Source organism: Prosopis cineraria, unplaced genomic scaffold (genome assembly GCF_029017545.1).
Source record: "Prosopis cineraria cultivar Desert tree isolate PC_DT_omini unplaced genomic scaffold, ASM2901754v1 PC11, whole genome shotgun sequence".
NCBI lineage: Eukaryota > Viridiplantae > Streptophyta > Magnoliopsida > Fabales > Fabaceae > Prosopis > Prosopis cineraria.
In genome coordinates, this window is record NW_026555342.1 from 6,606,075 (window position 1) to 6,622,432 (window position 16,358).

The 16,358-nt window shown below is 34.4% G+C and overlaps 2 protein-coding genes across 5 annotated transcripts; both read left to right on the forward strand.

The window, feature by feature from the left end:
- Positions 1-5,418, forward strand: LOC129285879 (uncharacterized). Of its 3 annotated transcripts, none has more exons than XM_054921827.1 (4): positions 1-164; positions 1,649-2,018; positions 2,145-2,261; positions 2,345-5,418. In XM_054921827.1, exons 2-4 carry the CDS (start codon positions 1,734-1,736, stop codon positions 4,841-4,843), a joined length of 2,901 nt encoding a protein of 966 aa, XP_054777802.1. In that variant the 5' UTR covers positions 1-164; positions 1,649-1,733; the 3' UTR covers positions 4,844-5,418. The 3 variants fall into 3 exon arrangements, with proteins under 3 accessions (XP_054777802.1, XP_054777801.1, XP_054777803.1); XM_054921826.1 differs by having other exon boundaries at positions 1,706-2,018; XM_054921828.1 differs by lacking the exons at positions 1-164; positions 1,649-2,018 and having other exon boundaries at positions 2,158-2,261; positions 2,334-5,418.
- A 2,648-nt stretch (positions 5,419-8,066) lies between these two features.
- Positions 8,067-12,105, forward strand: LOC129286790 (uncharacterized protein At4g19900). Of its 2 annotated transcripts, XM_054922839.1 has the most exons (6): positions 8,067-9,442; positions 9,509-9,685; positions 9,781-9,930; positions 10,569-10,703; positions 11,100-11,294; positions 11,434-12,105. In XM_054922839.1, exons 1-6 carry the CDS (start codon positions 8,223-8,225, stop codon positions 11,618-11,620), a joined length of 2,064 nt encoding a protein of 687 aa, XP_054778814.1. In that variant the 5' UTR covers positions 8,067-8,222; the 3' UTR covers positions 11,621-12,105. The 2 variants fall into 2 exon arrangements, with proteins under 2 accessions (XP_054778814.1, XP_054778813.1); XM_054922838.1 differs by having other exon boundaries at positions 8,067-9,685.
- Positions 12,106-16,358: the final 4,253 nt, after the last annotated feature.

Consider the following 16,358-nt stretch of genomic DNA (forward strand, 5'->3'; position numbering starts at 1 on the left):
CGTCGCATTCACAGAAAATCTATTTCTCTCTCTATAATCTAAACGCTCTCGGCTCTCCCTCTGTAACCATCCCAGCCCAAGGCGTGTTTCTGCTTCGAACCCTCTTCATCTTCAGCACTCCGTTTTGCATTATCGGACTAGCCCTCGAATCTCCTGCACTATTGGTTGAGCATCTTCCCCTCCTAACTCTTTTTCTCTGTGTTTTCTTTTCTTTCCGCATTACAAGTTGTTAAAGTAACTCTTGGATTTTTTACCTATGTTTCTGGATCGATTTTAATCGCGTTCATTTTTTGTTCATTGCCTGATCGTTTCGTTTGATGATTTCGCTTATTGCGTTCGGTTATTTTCTTGGTTTCTAACGTCTCGAGTCGGAAAGCTCCAGAAGAATACATTATTTTCATTTTTAAAATATTTTTATTAATATGCGTAATATTTCAGTAGTTGTCAGTGATTTAGTTGGAACATTGGTAGTCTTTTTTCTTGTCTGATATCTAAGAAAATGTTAGATTCAGTGTGTTTTAACGACACTGATTTTCAGTCGCCCACCGAAAACAGAAAGGACACTGATTTTACATTTTAGTAGCTGTATTATGGTATCTATGAACCACTATCTACCATTTCAATCATATCATATTGGAAAAATTTGCTTTCTGGTGCTGTTGCATTTGAGAAACTGAAATTCTCTGCGATTCTACTTCTATTTGAATGTGAAATTTGGCCAGTCTGCCTTTCGAGGGAAAAATCAGAAAACAGAATGCATATCGACACTTTTTATATTTGAAGTTCATATCTAATTAAATTTGACTTTTTACTGTCCAATGTTTTAATGGAATGAAGTGCAAAATGGAAAGATGGTTAAAGTGAAATTGGAGTTAAGTCAATTAGAGCTTTTACAGTAAGAAATTGGTTGGAATGGATCGTAGACATACCGAGAGGCATAATGAAACTAATTGGGACAAATTAAAACCCGTGTTTTATTGTATGAGGTAAGAGGACAATTGTTTCCATGAGATATTAGACCTCAGATTGTTACAGTCGCATGTCTGTTTTGGGTCGCATTGCTCCATGTTTGACTTTCATTCCTTTTTAGTTTGTTGAGATTTTTGACCTTGTCCTTGGAGGATACCCTGTCATGCAAAACAAACATACTTACACTCACACTAATTCAAACAGAAAGGGAAATGGGGGATGAAACAGTAACAGAGAGTGGAAGATGAGGGGACAAGAACAGAGAGGGAGAGTGAAGAAAGCAAGAACAATTGGGGGAAACGAGAGAGGGAGAGGCTGAACGCAGAGAGAAAGGGATGGCTATCAGTCTTTACTCATAATTTTCATCCATTCATCAAGTGTGATCCTTAGTACATGAGACAACCTATTTATAAGCTTGGGGTTTCCTTCCCAACAAGGAAACCTCTGCCCACTTGCTAAAGCAAAATATTTAAAATATTCCCACGTGCTGGCTGGTTTCCTTCACAAGAAGGAAATGTACGTAAAGAAGTGAAATAAAAAGTAACATAAAGTTGTTTAACTATTTTCTTCTAGAGTAATATTTGTCATATTTTATATCACTGTCCTTCTCGTTTGTGCCCTTTTCTTTTTCTTTTTTTAAAAAGTGAATATTAATATTTGTTTTTTTTTTGTTAAAAAGAAAAGAAATCATGCAAATCATGGAGCCTGTTATATGTTTTTTTCCCAAATGTGACAGTATATTATAGAGAGGTTATTCCGTATCCATGGGGTCTTATGGTAAGCTCAAAGATGCTGTTGGAAGAGATCCAGATTTTGGTGCAATTTTTATGACAAGTAATGCAACACTACAAGAATGTTTCCAAAGAAGATTATTTGGCCTCCCATCTAGTTATATCCCATTTGTAAAACAGGTTAAAGCAGGAATGCTTTTATTTCTGTTTGAGTATGATAAGAGAGAGCTATATGGTGTATATAAGTCATGTTGTGATGGTGCCATGAATATTGTGCCTAGCGCCTTCAGTTCATCAGGGAGGCAATTTCCTGCTCAGGTAATGACCTTCATATGTCATTTATTGACCTTGAACGAAAGGAAATGATTCATTTTGAATTTGAGGGGAAGCTTCAATGCTTGATCAATATGTTGATCTCAATTTGTTTATGATATTTTGTTACAGGTTGAATTCAATCCAATTTGGGACTGTAAACCTCTCAAAGAAAACAAGTTTCGGGATGCAATCAGAGAAAATTACTTTTCACCAAACAAGTTCCATTTTGGGCTATCGGAAAAACAGGTCTGGTCTTTTATGTAATTAGATTGTTTTGAATTAATTATTTTTAATATATTTATCATTATTGTTTTAAAGTTGTTGTGTAGGTTCATAGACTTCTAGATTTGTTCAGCAAGAGAAAGCTTCCTGGGAGACAATTGAAACCTGAGCATTATCCTTTGGGTAAAGTTGGAAGATCTGTTGGTGGTCGCATGGGTGCATTAATGGTTGAAAATGAGCAAGATGCAGTTGCTGGCACTTTACCCTTGACAATGCATAACTACCGAAGAGGTTCCTTTTATTACGCTGGAGAAGTTGATGATGAAGGGCATTCTATAGGCATGCAGCCCAGGCCAGCAATCTCAGGTTGTCTCTCTGGAAATTTTCCTGGTGTAGTGACAGGTCATGATGATAGGTTACGTGTGAGTGAGAGGCTATTGAGCAAACACAATGCAAAACTTGGTCAGAGATTTTTTAATGATAGTCCTAGTGTGCATGATTCCAATGTCGGTTCATTTTTCTTTCCAAGTAAGCCCATGTTAGATCCTGATTCTCTGGTTCAAAATCAACTTGTGGCAACTTCTGCTATGCCTCACTCGATCCAGGCACAGATCTCAGACAATTTTTGTGTAGCACAAGGAAATCTAAGTTCCAAGAGCATCCTTCTCTGTGATCCTGATGCCCCTAGTTCGAATATTAGGCAGCTGTCATCTGTTAGGATTAGGATTAATGATGGTTGTAAGCCAATAGGAGAAAATGCTTCTCCATCAAACAATTATAGAAGAAATATCATGCATTCTCTGGATGATCAACCATCTTATGTTCATGCAGAGATGAAAGATACAAACCATTCTCACGGTTGCAGCTATGGCCTTGATGATCCCCTTTCCTTTGAAAATAATGTGACTAGCATGACCTTGTGTGCAGCTCAGAATTCCAAACGGCTTGCAACTAAGCCTGTTGAGTATGAAGGTCTTGACAGCTCTCCTTTTAAGTCATCATCAGGTCTCCTCCCTCAATTGGATATTGGAAACAGTGGCTGGGGTTCCGAGTCATATTCTTCCTTGTGTGACAAGTACAATACACATTTAAGCGATGATTATTTCTCCATAGCATTGCAAGAAAATCTGGGTCATGATGAAATGACTTTGCAGAAGAACAATGAAGCTTGTTCTGCTATGCCTTGGGAAAATGAGGGTCTTTCTCAAATCCATTATGGTGATCCATTATTTCCTGAACGTGATCCTGATTTTGAATGTTATGGGAATTCTGGAAGTTCTTATTCTGGTTATAAGAACAAAAATAGCGTGTTTTCTCGGTTATCTTTTGTGCATCCTTCTAACAACAAAAAATATGGAAGCAATCACAGCCAAGTGGGATCTGATGTCTGTTCTTTGAATTCGGTGGATGAAGTAATGGACGTGGTTCGACAAAGTTGCAACCAACGGGGGATGAAGAGAAAGATCAATCCATGGGTTAAGCTCAACAAAGCTGAACGTTTGAGGGATCGAAAAATCAGAAGCTCAAGGTCAACAAAAGCTTCCTCTGGGAAGAGTTTGGATGATACAAGTATGGATATCGTGATTGCTGCAGGTGACAGTGAAACTAATCAAATAGATGAAGATGCGCTTTTTGTGGATTTCAAGCGTCGCAGTCAGGTAAGGAGAAATAATGAAACTCACATTAAAGGCTCTGATGAGAGTGCAAGTGAAACTAATCCAATAGATGAAGATGCACGTTTTGTGGATTTCAAGCGTCGCAGTCAGGTATGGAGAAATAATGAAACTCACATTAAAGGCTCTGATGAGAGTGTTAGGAGTGATAACTTACAGACAGTGAAACAAAAGAAAAGAAAGTTGATCCGCCCAAATTTTAGCAAGAGCACAACTCCTGATGACAACAAGGGCATCAATCTTGGTAGTCAAAATTTGCAAGTATCATCATCACTTGGAAGTTTGGAGCCCAAGGATGATACTAAAAGCTGCGAGGCTGTGAGTCGAATTGATGAAAACCTCAAAATAGTTGGTAAAGAACTGACTTTGGATTGTCAAAAGCATTTTGAAGACAAAAGTGATCACTCTAGAAGTGTAAACTCCGAAGAAGGAGGAAAACCAAGGGAAGGGTGGTTCATACCTAAGATAGGATTAAACGATGGATCAGGATGTCCAGAGCGCTTGCACAACCAAAATACTTCCTCTTCAGCCTTTTGCGAAGCCAGGAATTTTAATAGCAACGAAGGTTTATGTGTCAGGGATGACAGAAAGCCTATATTTTCAGACACTGAAATACAACATTCAATTTGTCAAGCACACAATGAAGAAAAGGTCATAGGTGCTAGTGGATGTATCAACACTGGAGAAGGAATTCTACAAGATGGCAAGCAGCTCCTTCCTACTGAAGTTCAAGATGCACCTGAATCTGAAAAGAACTCTGGTGATGCAAATGCTTCAAATTTGACTTGTGAAAAGAGCAACTGTAATATTGAGAAGGGCTCAAATATGAATCATGAATCCCCAGAAGCGAGTGGAGTAGCAGAAATTTCAGAAACGTGCGAAGATGGCTTTGAAAAGAAGAAAGGCACATCTGTCCTTGACCAAAAATGTTGATAGACCTCTCTGTTATTTGGAGAAGCTGCTATTGGTGGTAGGGTGCCAGACTACAGTAATAGCATTTTAGATTTAGTGGGAATTAGCTTCGATGTAAACAAAGCAGGTTGGGGAAAAGAAACTAATACGCAAGAAGAATATCCGTGTTTTGGAAGCTTTCTCCTGTCTCTAGAATTTACAGTGCCTTATGGAGACTAATCTGCAAAGATGTTCTTTTTTCTTTTTCTTTTTTTTTTTTTTCGGTGGGGGTTGTCAATTAGCTTAGGCGGGGATTTTTTGGGGGTTGATGTAAATGATCGCTGTCTAAAGTCAGTTAAGTCACTTGGGAAATGGAATTTGCATTGCATGTCAATACTTTTTTGTCCGGAACATTGCATGGCAAGTTTGATTCATGGTTGTTTCTCTGTGCTGTGGATTGGTTCTCTGTTATGGCCGTGGATTCAGTGAGCTGGCGCTGTTTGAACAGAATCTTTACTGTAAGGTTGCCTTGTTTGGCACTAGTGTTCTCCTGTGAAGAATGCCATGAGAAATTATAAAGAAGTGACGCCTCTGGTATTAGTATTTTTTTAATTTAATTTGGGCTTCTTGAACACTATTGTAGTGATTTTTCATTTCCCTGATTGAAAATTCTTTGGTAAAATCAAACTATGAGGCAAACTCGTGTGTTTGATTGGTTAAATATTCATCACAGTAGGTGCTACTCAATTTCAGAACACAAGAATGGGAGTTTGCACGATCAAGCACCTTCATTTATATTATAAAAAGAAAGAAGAAAATTCTCCAGTTGCGGCCATTATTCACCAGTAGACGTTGAATTCAATTATTAGTTGCTGCAATTGCTATAGACACAATTATCATTATCAGCAAACATATAAAGTTTTAGTATTAATTTATAACGATTTGGAAAGTAAGGCATCTTGTTAACAAGAAGGATTTACTTCAAGCATGTTTGAAGATTTGGCAAGAATCCATTGTTTGGCAAGAATCCATTGTTTTTCGTATGGCTATACATTCAAATCACCACCAATCAACGACCGAATGAGGTAGGTCTTTTGCCACTTAAAAGTTTTCTTTAAGAAATTATGTACCCAAGATTGGAACGGATTAACATTTCTGATACCTAAGGTAAAAGAACACGTACAACACCCAGAGTCGTAGTTAATGTAATTAATAATAACTATATTTTTATTATTTTTTTAATTTAGGGACATTGAGCTAGGCTTGGATTAAAATTTAAAAGTACTCTATCTATTAAAAAATATATGACATTTTTAACTAAATATCACTCCAATAAAGTAATTATTTATCTTCAAATTAACTATATTTTTTCATATTTATTCATATTTAATCAAATATTTCATCTTAAAATAAATTTGAAGTATTTATTCAATAGGGATACTTTTAAAAATAGGACAATGATTACACTTTAAAAATCTAAAAATGCTTCACATTTTTTAACATCTAATCTTTTAAAAAATATTTTATATTTTTGAATGGAGAGAGTATTCTAGGTTATTAGTTCATAAAAATAATAATTAAGATAAACCTAAAGATTAGCATTATATATAATGATTTCTATATTTATTACCATTTTTTCCAATTAAAACATAATAAATATATACCTTGTATTGTAATACTGATGAAATGCAATTTTAGACAGATAAATTGTACACCGTATCATTTATAAATGTTGTGAGTTTGTCTCTTATAAATTTTATATTTTACTTTCTCATTAATTCTCTCTAAAATTTAAATAAGTTTTCAATTTTACCACTATTAAATATGCATATTTTAAAAAATAATTTAATATTTGATAATCTTAAAACATTTAATAAGAATAAAAAAGTAACTATAGACATAATAATTATTGAGTTACCCTGTACATAACATCAAATAGTATATTGATGATATTGATTTATAATTTATAATTATAAGAATATAAAAAGTATATATCAAGTGATCATAGTGGTTTTTTTTTTAATATAAGGCCACAAAAAACCGTGCAACAAGAAGAAATTACATCAGATCGAGACTTATAGAAAGTCGACACCCTAAGAGTGGATTGTCAAAAATTAAAACATTGATATTATCATTCGAAACTTGATGATAAAGCCAATCCAGACAACTATTGAATTTTTTAAATATATGATTTAAAGTGATAACTTAGTCCTTCATGGCGAGACATTTAATCTTTTTTAAAGTTTCATTGAAAGGATGATTCGGGCTATGACAATATTGAATAAGCGCCAAAGCTTCATAAGAGTCAAAGTAAACATTAACGTTGGTGAATTTGTTCTTCCAACAAAGCTCAAGACCTTTGAGGATGCCTAAGAGCTTGGCAATAGTGTTGGGATGATAACCAAGGTATTTGATAAAACCTTTTATCTAATAACTATGGTCATCATAAATGAGGCCTCCACATGTTGCAACTCCATTGGTATAGATAGCTCCATCGGTGTCCAACCTAACCCAACTAGGTTTGGGTGGGATCCATTTAGCAAGAAATTTGTCATGTTCCAAATGCACATTCTTGAGTTGAGATTGAAGACAAAAGTCACTGATGATGTCCTTGGGTACTAGTGAAAATGATGGCTTTATCAAAAATGTAATCTTCCAAATATACATAATTACAGTACTCTTTTCAAATGTTTCAATATATGTGGCCAAATAGTTTCTTCCATGGGACTCTTCTAGTATTTAGACTTCCAACATTATTTTTTGCATTTTAAAATATCCAGTCTTGCAATAAAAGAGAAAAGAAAGTGTTAAGTTTGGAATACCTTACTATTTTCATTCACACTTCCCTTAACTTAGTACAATCATGTAAAAGGTGGATGGAGTCAAGAGAATTGCAACCGAAAGGACAAGCTCTTATGAAAGGACCCGTATCACTATCATTGACATATTTGAAATGGAGATGATCTCAAAAGGTTTTTCAAAATTTTTTTTTAATCTTTTCATAAATGAGTCATTTCTATATAGTAGTCTAAATTTCAAATTTGATACTTTCATAAGTGATAATAGTAGTTTGAGTCTCTTAAGTATTATTTCAGAATTTAATTTTTAGAATTGTGCGTGGGGAGCACCTACTTTTAGAGGACAACCCTTAAATTACTGTATATTTTAGAGGAATTAGTGTCATGACCTTGAAAAAAAAATTGTAAAAATTATATAATTCGGCTTCATGAAACTGGAAAAGGCGTCGTCGTAAATGCGGGGTTTTCCAGCTGTTGTTTCCGCCACAACCAAATGAGCTGGCACAACAGCATTACCAGCCGCGCATGCGGAGTCTCCTCCCGCCTTCACCTTCAAGACTTCGCAGTCAAATTTACTCAACTTTTCAATATGCACTGACCCTCCGTTTAGTTTCAGTTCAACAATGCTGAGATTTCTCCGATCCCGGCGACGCTTCCCTTATGGATCCTACCTCCGTTTCGCTGTCCCTTCCCTTATTCTGCTTCTTCTCTCCGTCCCCTTCCTTCACTCTCTCCTCTCTCGCTCTCTGCCTCACCCTCACATCCTCCACGAGCCCTTTCATGAAGACGAAGGCGATTCTTGGACTGGAAAAATCGAGGATGCCATCGACGAAATTGATATTATTGATGAGAATCACCATCAAAGACAAAAAGAACCAGCTGATTTGGGAGACGGGTATGCGGGGTCTAATAGTCGGATCAAGGGTTCTGGGTATTTCTTTGATCACGTAACTGGGTGTATAAGGAGGGGTTTTAATAAGCGCTCGATTGAGGAATGGGATGATAATGGTGCTGGATTTCTTGCCGGATCCGGGATGGAGGAGGATCGGAGTAAGGCTGCGTTTGCTTCCGATGATACGCCGGTGGACGAGCACGTGAGGAGGAAAGCAGCACAGGTGATAGGAATTGAGGATGCACTGTTGTTGAAATTGGGAACGAGAGTCTCACCCTTGAGAGAAGGATGGGGTGATTGGTTCGAGAAAAAGGGCGAATTTTTTAAGAAGAATAAGATGTTCAAGTCGAATTGGGCTGCTCTGGACCCGATGAATAATCTGATGCTTCAAGATCCTGATGGTGTCAGCTTGACCAGGTTTACAGAGGGTGACCGAAATTTACAGAATTGGTGGATGAATGAGTTTAATAGAACCCCATTTCTCGGTCAGAAGACGTTGGACAGATCCAAGGAGACCCGTGATTCAGACTTGCAAGAAAATGATAATGAGGCCGTAAATTACAATGCTAGTGCTTGCAATTGCAAGACTAGGAGCAATAGAGAGTCAAGAAGTGAGACTAAAGGAACAGAGCGTAGAACTTTAAACGACGATGTGAGAAATGGAGCAGATAATGTAGCTGCTTTCAAGAGTGACGGGGACTCAAGGAGTGAGGTTGAAGGAGCGGAACGTTGGAATTTAAATGAAAATGTTGGCGAAGGTTCTACTGAAAAGGATTTGAATTCTGGCATACGGAAGTATGCGGGCAGTGAGGAACAAGACAGTGAGACAGGACAAGACAACAATGCAGCTCATGTTGGCAAACTGGACCGGTCAAGTGGCTCTAAGGATGTTGCCTCTGAGATTCAGAGGAGGCCTGAGTTTCTTAATCATATATATGCAGATGGTAAGAGGTGGGGATACTATCCTGGGTTGCCTTCACATTTAACATTTTCAGAATTTATGGATGCCTTTTTCAGGATGGGCAAATGTGATATGAGGGTGTTTATGGTGTGGAATTCACCACCTTGGATGTATAGTGTTCGGCATCAACGTGGGCTTGAGAGTTTACTCTACCACCATCGAGACGTCTGTGTTATTGTGTTCTCAGAGACAATTGAGCTTGACTTCTTTAAATATAACTTCGTAAATGATGGGTACTTGTCCTCCTCCCCGTGTCTCCTTTTACTTTTGAACCAATTTTTATGCTGTTTAAATTCTGTATCTCCAGCTAAAGCATTATTTTTCGCAGCTATAAAGTTGCTGTTGCTATGCCAAATCTTGATGAACTGCTGAAGGATACCCCAACCCAGATTTTTGCTTCCATCTGGTTTGAATGGAGACAGATAAATTTCTATTCTACTCATTACAGTGAGCTTATCCGTCTTGCAGCTCTGTACAAGTAAATCTACTTCCATTAGTTATATGCTTATTTTCTTCTGCAGTTTGTTCCCTTGCACACTTTCATGTTTTGCCACAATAATTGTCCAGCATATTTGCTTGTGATAGAAGTCTGAAATTCCAACTTAAAAGTGTTCTTAAACTATTTCATTGTTTCCAAAGCATGCGTAGTCTCCTTGTGACTTTTCCTCTACTACATGAATCAAGACATGGATATTAAACTATTAATAATTATGTAATGCTGTGGTCGTTTACTCAATGAAGAGATGTATCAGAACATCTGATACAGGTCCAGTGTTGCTTTGAAACTTCTACTGAACATGATTTTGGTCTAGTGAAGAGATAGACACCCAAACTAAAGCGATCTTCTTGCTGCCTGTAAATCAGTGATTAAAAAAACAAAAACATTTTATTGGGTATCTGGTATGCCTTATGCTGCCACGAGACTTTCCAGTTAAAGTTGGTGACGATTTCTCGGTAGTGAAGTGATTTTGTGACCTAGTGAATATTCTGATAGTGTGTGCCTCATCTCTGCTGTGTATTAATTGGATTAAGCTGCAGACTTGCTATGTATGTTCAATTCTTGCGAAGATTATCATTAGTCTATTGTAGCAATGACATTTGCTTTTGTTTTCTAAGGTACGGTGGGATCTATCTGGATTCAGATATCATAGTATTGAAACCAATCTCTTCCCTTAATAATTCTGTTGGTATGGAGGATCACATTGCTGGAAGTGCTTTGAATGGTGCTGTGATGGCCTTTAGAAGGCACAGGTATTGATGGCTTGGTGTCCTAATAATATCATGTCAGGGAGTAATTTTATTAATTATCATTTTTGGGTTAAAACTGAATAGAATTAAACCAAGGATAGTAAATTTAACTGTGCGAAGGATGTGGTATTATCTAAAACAAACAAAAAGGAAAATAAAAATATATAACTGAAAGGATTGTAGTACACTGGAATTCCAATCATGTCACTGAAACCCTGGTTCTATTCTCCTTACCCAGCATTGATAAACCTTTATAATTTAGCGACTAGATATTGATTAGTGAGAATCACTGAAGCATCTTTCTCTGACTCCACTTCCACCAAATTGACAACGAATTAAACAGCACTGATGAGTGTTTTGGAATATACAGCATTTTTTTGGTTTCTTCTTTCAATGCAGTCTCTTCATAAAGGAGTGCTTGAGAGAGTTCTATTTAACGTATGATGATACCAATTTGAGATGGAATGGTGCTGATCTTTTGACAAGGGTTGCAAGAAATTTTTTGAAAGGAAGAAATAAATATGTTAAGCAGATGGAGTTGCAAGAGCAACCCTCATACATGTTCTTCCCAATTAGTTCTCAGAACATCACAAGGTAAAATGACAACCTCTTTCCTGCATTTATGGCATAGGAATGATTAGGAGATATTTGCGAACACATTCTTCATTGTTAATTTTATTAAATGTTTGCATTTGTCCTCATGTATGCCTTAATTTCATTGATCTGTAAGCAGATTCTTTATGGCACCGACATCGGGGACAGAAAAAGCTCAGCAAGATTCTCTGTTCAGAAAAATTTTTCACGAGTCATTGACATTTCATTTCTGGAACAGCTTGACATCTGCTCTGGTCCCAGAACCAGAAAGCCTTGTGGCTAGGCTTATCAACTATTACTGTATCCGATGTATGGAATTGCTATAAATTTCACCAGAAACCTGCCATGTGTCCTGATTTTGGTCCAAGTTCTGATCGCACATGCATCATCTGACCTTGAGAAATCTCTGAATTTTTCACTATCAAGCAAGGATTATAATCCTTGGAGCCATATTACAGGTCTTAGACTTCTAGTTGAGAAATCGGAGCTGTTCCTCATTCATATACTCACACAGTTTTGTTGTCATGAAACACAAAGTGGGACTCTCAAACTGAGAAAGCTACAACTTACAATTTTTACAGAGCATGCATCAAAGCTGCATGGTTGGTTTATAATTTGCCTGTATAGTTGAACGGAGACATGTATATTAGATAACTGTAAATATCATATTACGTGTGAAAGAGACAATCTTGTCTACACTTCAGCATGTATGCATATTGAATGTACAATGATGAGAAAGTTTTAGGTAAATGTATTTTACATCAAATTCAATAAGAAATTGATAGGGGTTCACCCGGTAAATATTTTAAAATTTAAAGACTATCCACGCACACTAATAAATGATGGACACTTTGCCACCTCAAAACGTGGTTTTTTGGGACCCCAAAACTACGTATTGGGTTGAACTGTATACATCATGGTCCGTACATACTTTTAGTGTGGTGAGAATCTTGGCCCCAAAAAAAAAAAAAAAAAGTAAGTAGAGCAAAAAGAAAGCCCTATTAATATAGGAGTATTATTCCCAAATATTTCAATAAATAATGGATAAATATAACTTTTAATTCCTATACTTTACTCATTTTTTTATATTTTAAATCTCTATACTTTTATTTTTTATTATTTTGGATCCTTTCAAGGTCTCTATACTTTGCCCATAGAGGGATGAAAAATAATGAAAAATAAAAATGTAGGGACCTAAAACACCGAAAAAAAAGTATAAAGATCAAAAGCAAAACGTGAATAAAGTATTAGGACCAAAAGTTATATTCATCCATAAATAATTCATACTATGTGTTATGGTCTTCATCAATTGATCACTACTTAAAAAATCCATCTATACTCTATAATATTGCTTCACTTGACTTTTTTTTTTCTGTTATTGGTCCTAGCCTTTTATGATCAAGCTTTCTCAAATTATTCACTATTAATTCTGATACCAATTGAGTATGGTGGAAACCTGCCCCTATAATACTATACTTGAGATTTGACATCCCATACCAACTTCATATCTATCAATACATTTTTTTTCATATGACTTTATGATTGAAATAAATTTGAGTATTATTGATCTCATTTGAAGATAACTTTTTCAAAAATACTTTCTACATTCATACGAACTCAAACTCAAAACCTTATGATTAAATGATTATAGTTCCTTCCACTAAAATCAATGCCTGTTAGTTCTATTAATGCATTTTTATTGGCTCATCTGCCCTTAAACATTCCTCCTACAATAATTTGGGTTTGACATACACAAAATAACATGTATGTGCAAAACAAACGACTTGTTGCACATACTTACATGTGGTGTGTTTCAACGTGAAGATGAATTTAGCTAGCTGGTTAACAGTCCTGGGCACTTGTGCTTGTTGTAAGCACACAATGAGTCAACCGAGTTGAAATGTTTTGACTCACTTTCAAGTCTATTATACATCTTTTATAAGTAGTTCAATCATGTCATTTTTTTGGCTGAATGAAAACAACAAGCAAAATGCTTGATAGTTAGTTACTAGTTTAGACCATTACAACAGAGATAGTAAAAACAAAACGACTCTATTTGAGTTCAATGATGTCTTGAACAGCCACACTCACACTCATGTAATTTTTTTAAAAAAATGATGAAAATGGAGATAATACTGAAAATAAAAATACATTTTGATAAAATTTAAAATGTAATGAATAAAAAAAGGGAGAATTATATAGGGGTCTCAAAAGAATTAATTAATTTAAGTTAGATTTCAAGTATTAAATTTTAAAAATTTACAACTTATATTCCAAATTTTAATAGGAAAAATAATTTTATTTAATTTTTCAACCATGTTAAAACATATAAAACAAGTTTCAAATTCATCATAACGCAATTGCAAAATCAATAGATGGACTTGCAAGTTTCTGAAATTTGACACTTGAAATCTAATTTAAATTAATTCATCTTTTTGGGACCTCCCTGTCATTCTCCCTAAAATAAAATATTAAAGAGGAAATTAATTTAATAGCCTAAAAAAATACAACTCAAATAAATTATGGATGAGATTTTTGAATATTTTGGAATATGGCCTATTCATAAAATCAATTAGACATATTTTACTTTTTTATTCTCAGATTAAATTTATTATTAAAATATAATATATCTATTATAACTAATCTTTAACTGACTGAATATTTTCTTTTTTTTCTCTAAATCATTCTTTTTTTCTTTGAATATAAAATTACTGGTATTTTTTTTCATCGCAAAGCTTTTCTTCTCTCTCTCTCTCTATTTTTCCTAGGAACACTATGAAGAGGACATTGAAGAGAAATTTTCATTTCTAAAAGCAGAAGACTAGGCTAGAATCTATTATCTATCATCATATTTTCATCATCTTCACATTTCTCGATAACATTAAATTTTTTGCGAATTATGTTTAATTCATTTTGAAAAATTTATTATATATTTTTTGTATTACTGATCTGCAATACTACATCATTTATATACGCATATATATTAGAAATAAATAAATTTATGTCTGATTGTCTAGTTATATTAATCTGTGATAGTATATTAATAATGTAGTGTCACAAATCAATAACACAAAAAATACATAATCATTTGCCCAAAATAGATTAAACATAGTTTACAAAAATGTTTGGAGTCTTAGTTTATCACAGAGAGTCAAATACCTAAACTAATAAAATAAAAAATCATGAATCTATTGATCCATTTCCTCACCGACATGCTCCATTTTGTCGATGTATTTCACCTCATGTTTGTCTCTCACATTCGTGATTGTGGCTCGCTTACATTACTCTTTTGTCTCACGTTCGTCTCTCTTGCATCTAGTTCCATCTTCTCTCTCGCATTCATTTCTCTCATTCTAAAGATTTCTTATGTTTTGAATCTTTTGATATTTGCAAAAAATAGATATTAAAAAGGCAGTTTTATAAATTAATTATAAATTAAATATTCAAAAGGTTGTTTTTAAAATTTAAAAAAAATATGCTATTTTTTTTACTTGATCTTATAATATGGGCTATATGCGCAACAGCCCTTAAAAAAATAAATAGATTTGATTAATTTGACTTAGAAATCCTTATTTCTTAATTTGTGACAGTGGGCTATTGCTGTGTAATGGGCTGGGCTTAAGTTTTAGAAGCCCAACATGAGTTATATAGACATGTCATTGTCATGTCCATCTCTTAAATGCAAAATAATCTAACCCAAGCCCAATGAGGTATATTTATTTAATTTGAGCCAATAATTGGCTATATCAATATGTTGATGCATATAGTGTTAAATATAAAAAATAAAAAGTAAAATTATCACCATATCTCCCATTTTCTCACGACCAACCATATGCATTCACAAGACTCCAATTCAAAACTTTTAATTGAACCAATACAGTTTGATAATCAATTAAATTAGGTGTTTAGTGGTTACTTATGAAATAAATATTGTAAATATTGTAAAATAGAATTTATGTATTTTTGTATCTGGATGTATGAGAATTTAAATTTGAATTAAATTTCTTGTTTAGATACATAAAACTCTATAGATTTGAATTTTGTCCAAATCCAAATACATTTTTATTATAACTCTTTTGTAATTTTACATTCTCTATAAATTCTGGTTATTTGAGTTTTCAACAATTTCATTTTCTTCAAATTTTTATCGTAAGTGTTTTTATTTTCATCGATTCACCTTCCCTCTCATCTCTCAATTTTATCTCTCATTGATTAAAAAATAGTGATAAGTTTATAACTTTAAATTTTTTGTTTTTGTATTGAATCCCAACTCATTTGTTTATATAGATTTTAAACAGAAGATTGTAAATCTCAAATTCAAATTCATTGGTCCAAAAAAAGCTGCTTAAAAGTTATAATTATGATAACACATGAAACATGGTTTAAAATCCAATTGAATATCAATTGATGATTGAAATTGCTAGTCTGTTATTGATTCAATTGAATCCCTCCAAGTGTGAGTGCATTAGGAAGGGAAATATGTGTGGCCATATAGAGGTAAGCGTGCGCAAGAGATAACAGCAGCCATTTGAGACTAAGCAGTGGTGGGGTCCACCACCATTCCAATAATTGCTTTTCTTGACAAAAACAACTTTTCTTATCCCATTTTTTTAAAATTATTATTAAACAATTTTGTTTGTTTTTGGAAGATCTTTTATTTCGTCCTCCTTCGTCTCAAATTATTTGATGTGCCTCACACAGCCCACTCGCGAGAAGCTTCACTTAAGCTTCCACAAAATGTTTCATAAATAAACAGCGTAATATATATGTATATGTGTGATCATGTCTCCATAAATCACCATTTTTGTATAGATGAGAAGCATGTTTGGGTGGACATTGGTAAAGAGAGAGTGAAGCCCTTGTATGATGAGAAATACGTTGACAAAATCAAGATGATTGGTCATCGTAAAAAGAACTATGGCTATTTCAAGTATGATATTTCATGTTTGAGTGTGTGTGAATATAGAAAATGTTGAATTATCCTCAATTGAGCTGAAAAATATTTGAATTTAACTCATTCAAATATGTATAATAAAAGAAAAAGAAATATGTTGGCAGAAAAAA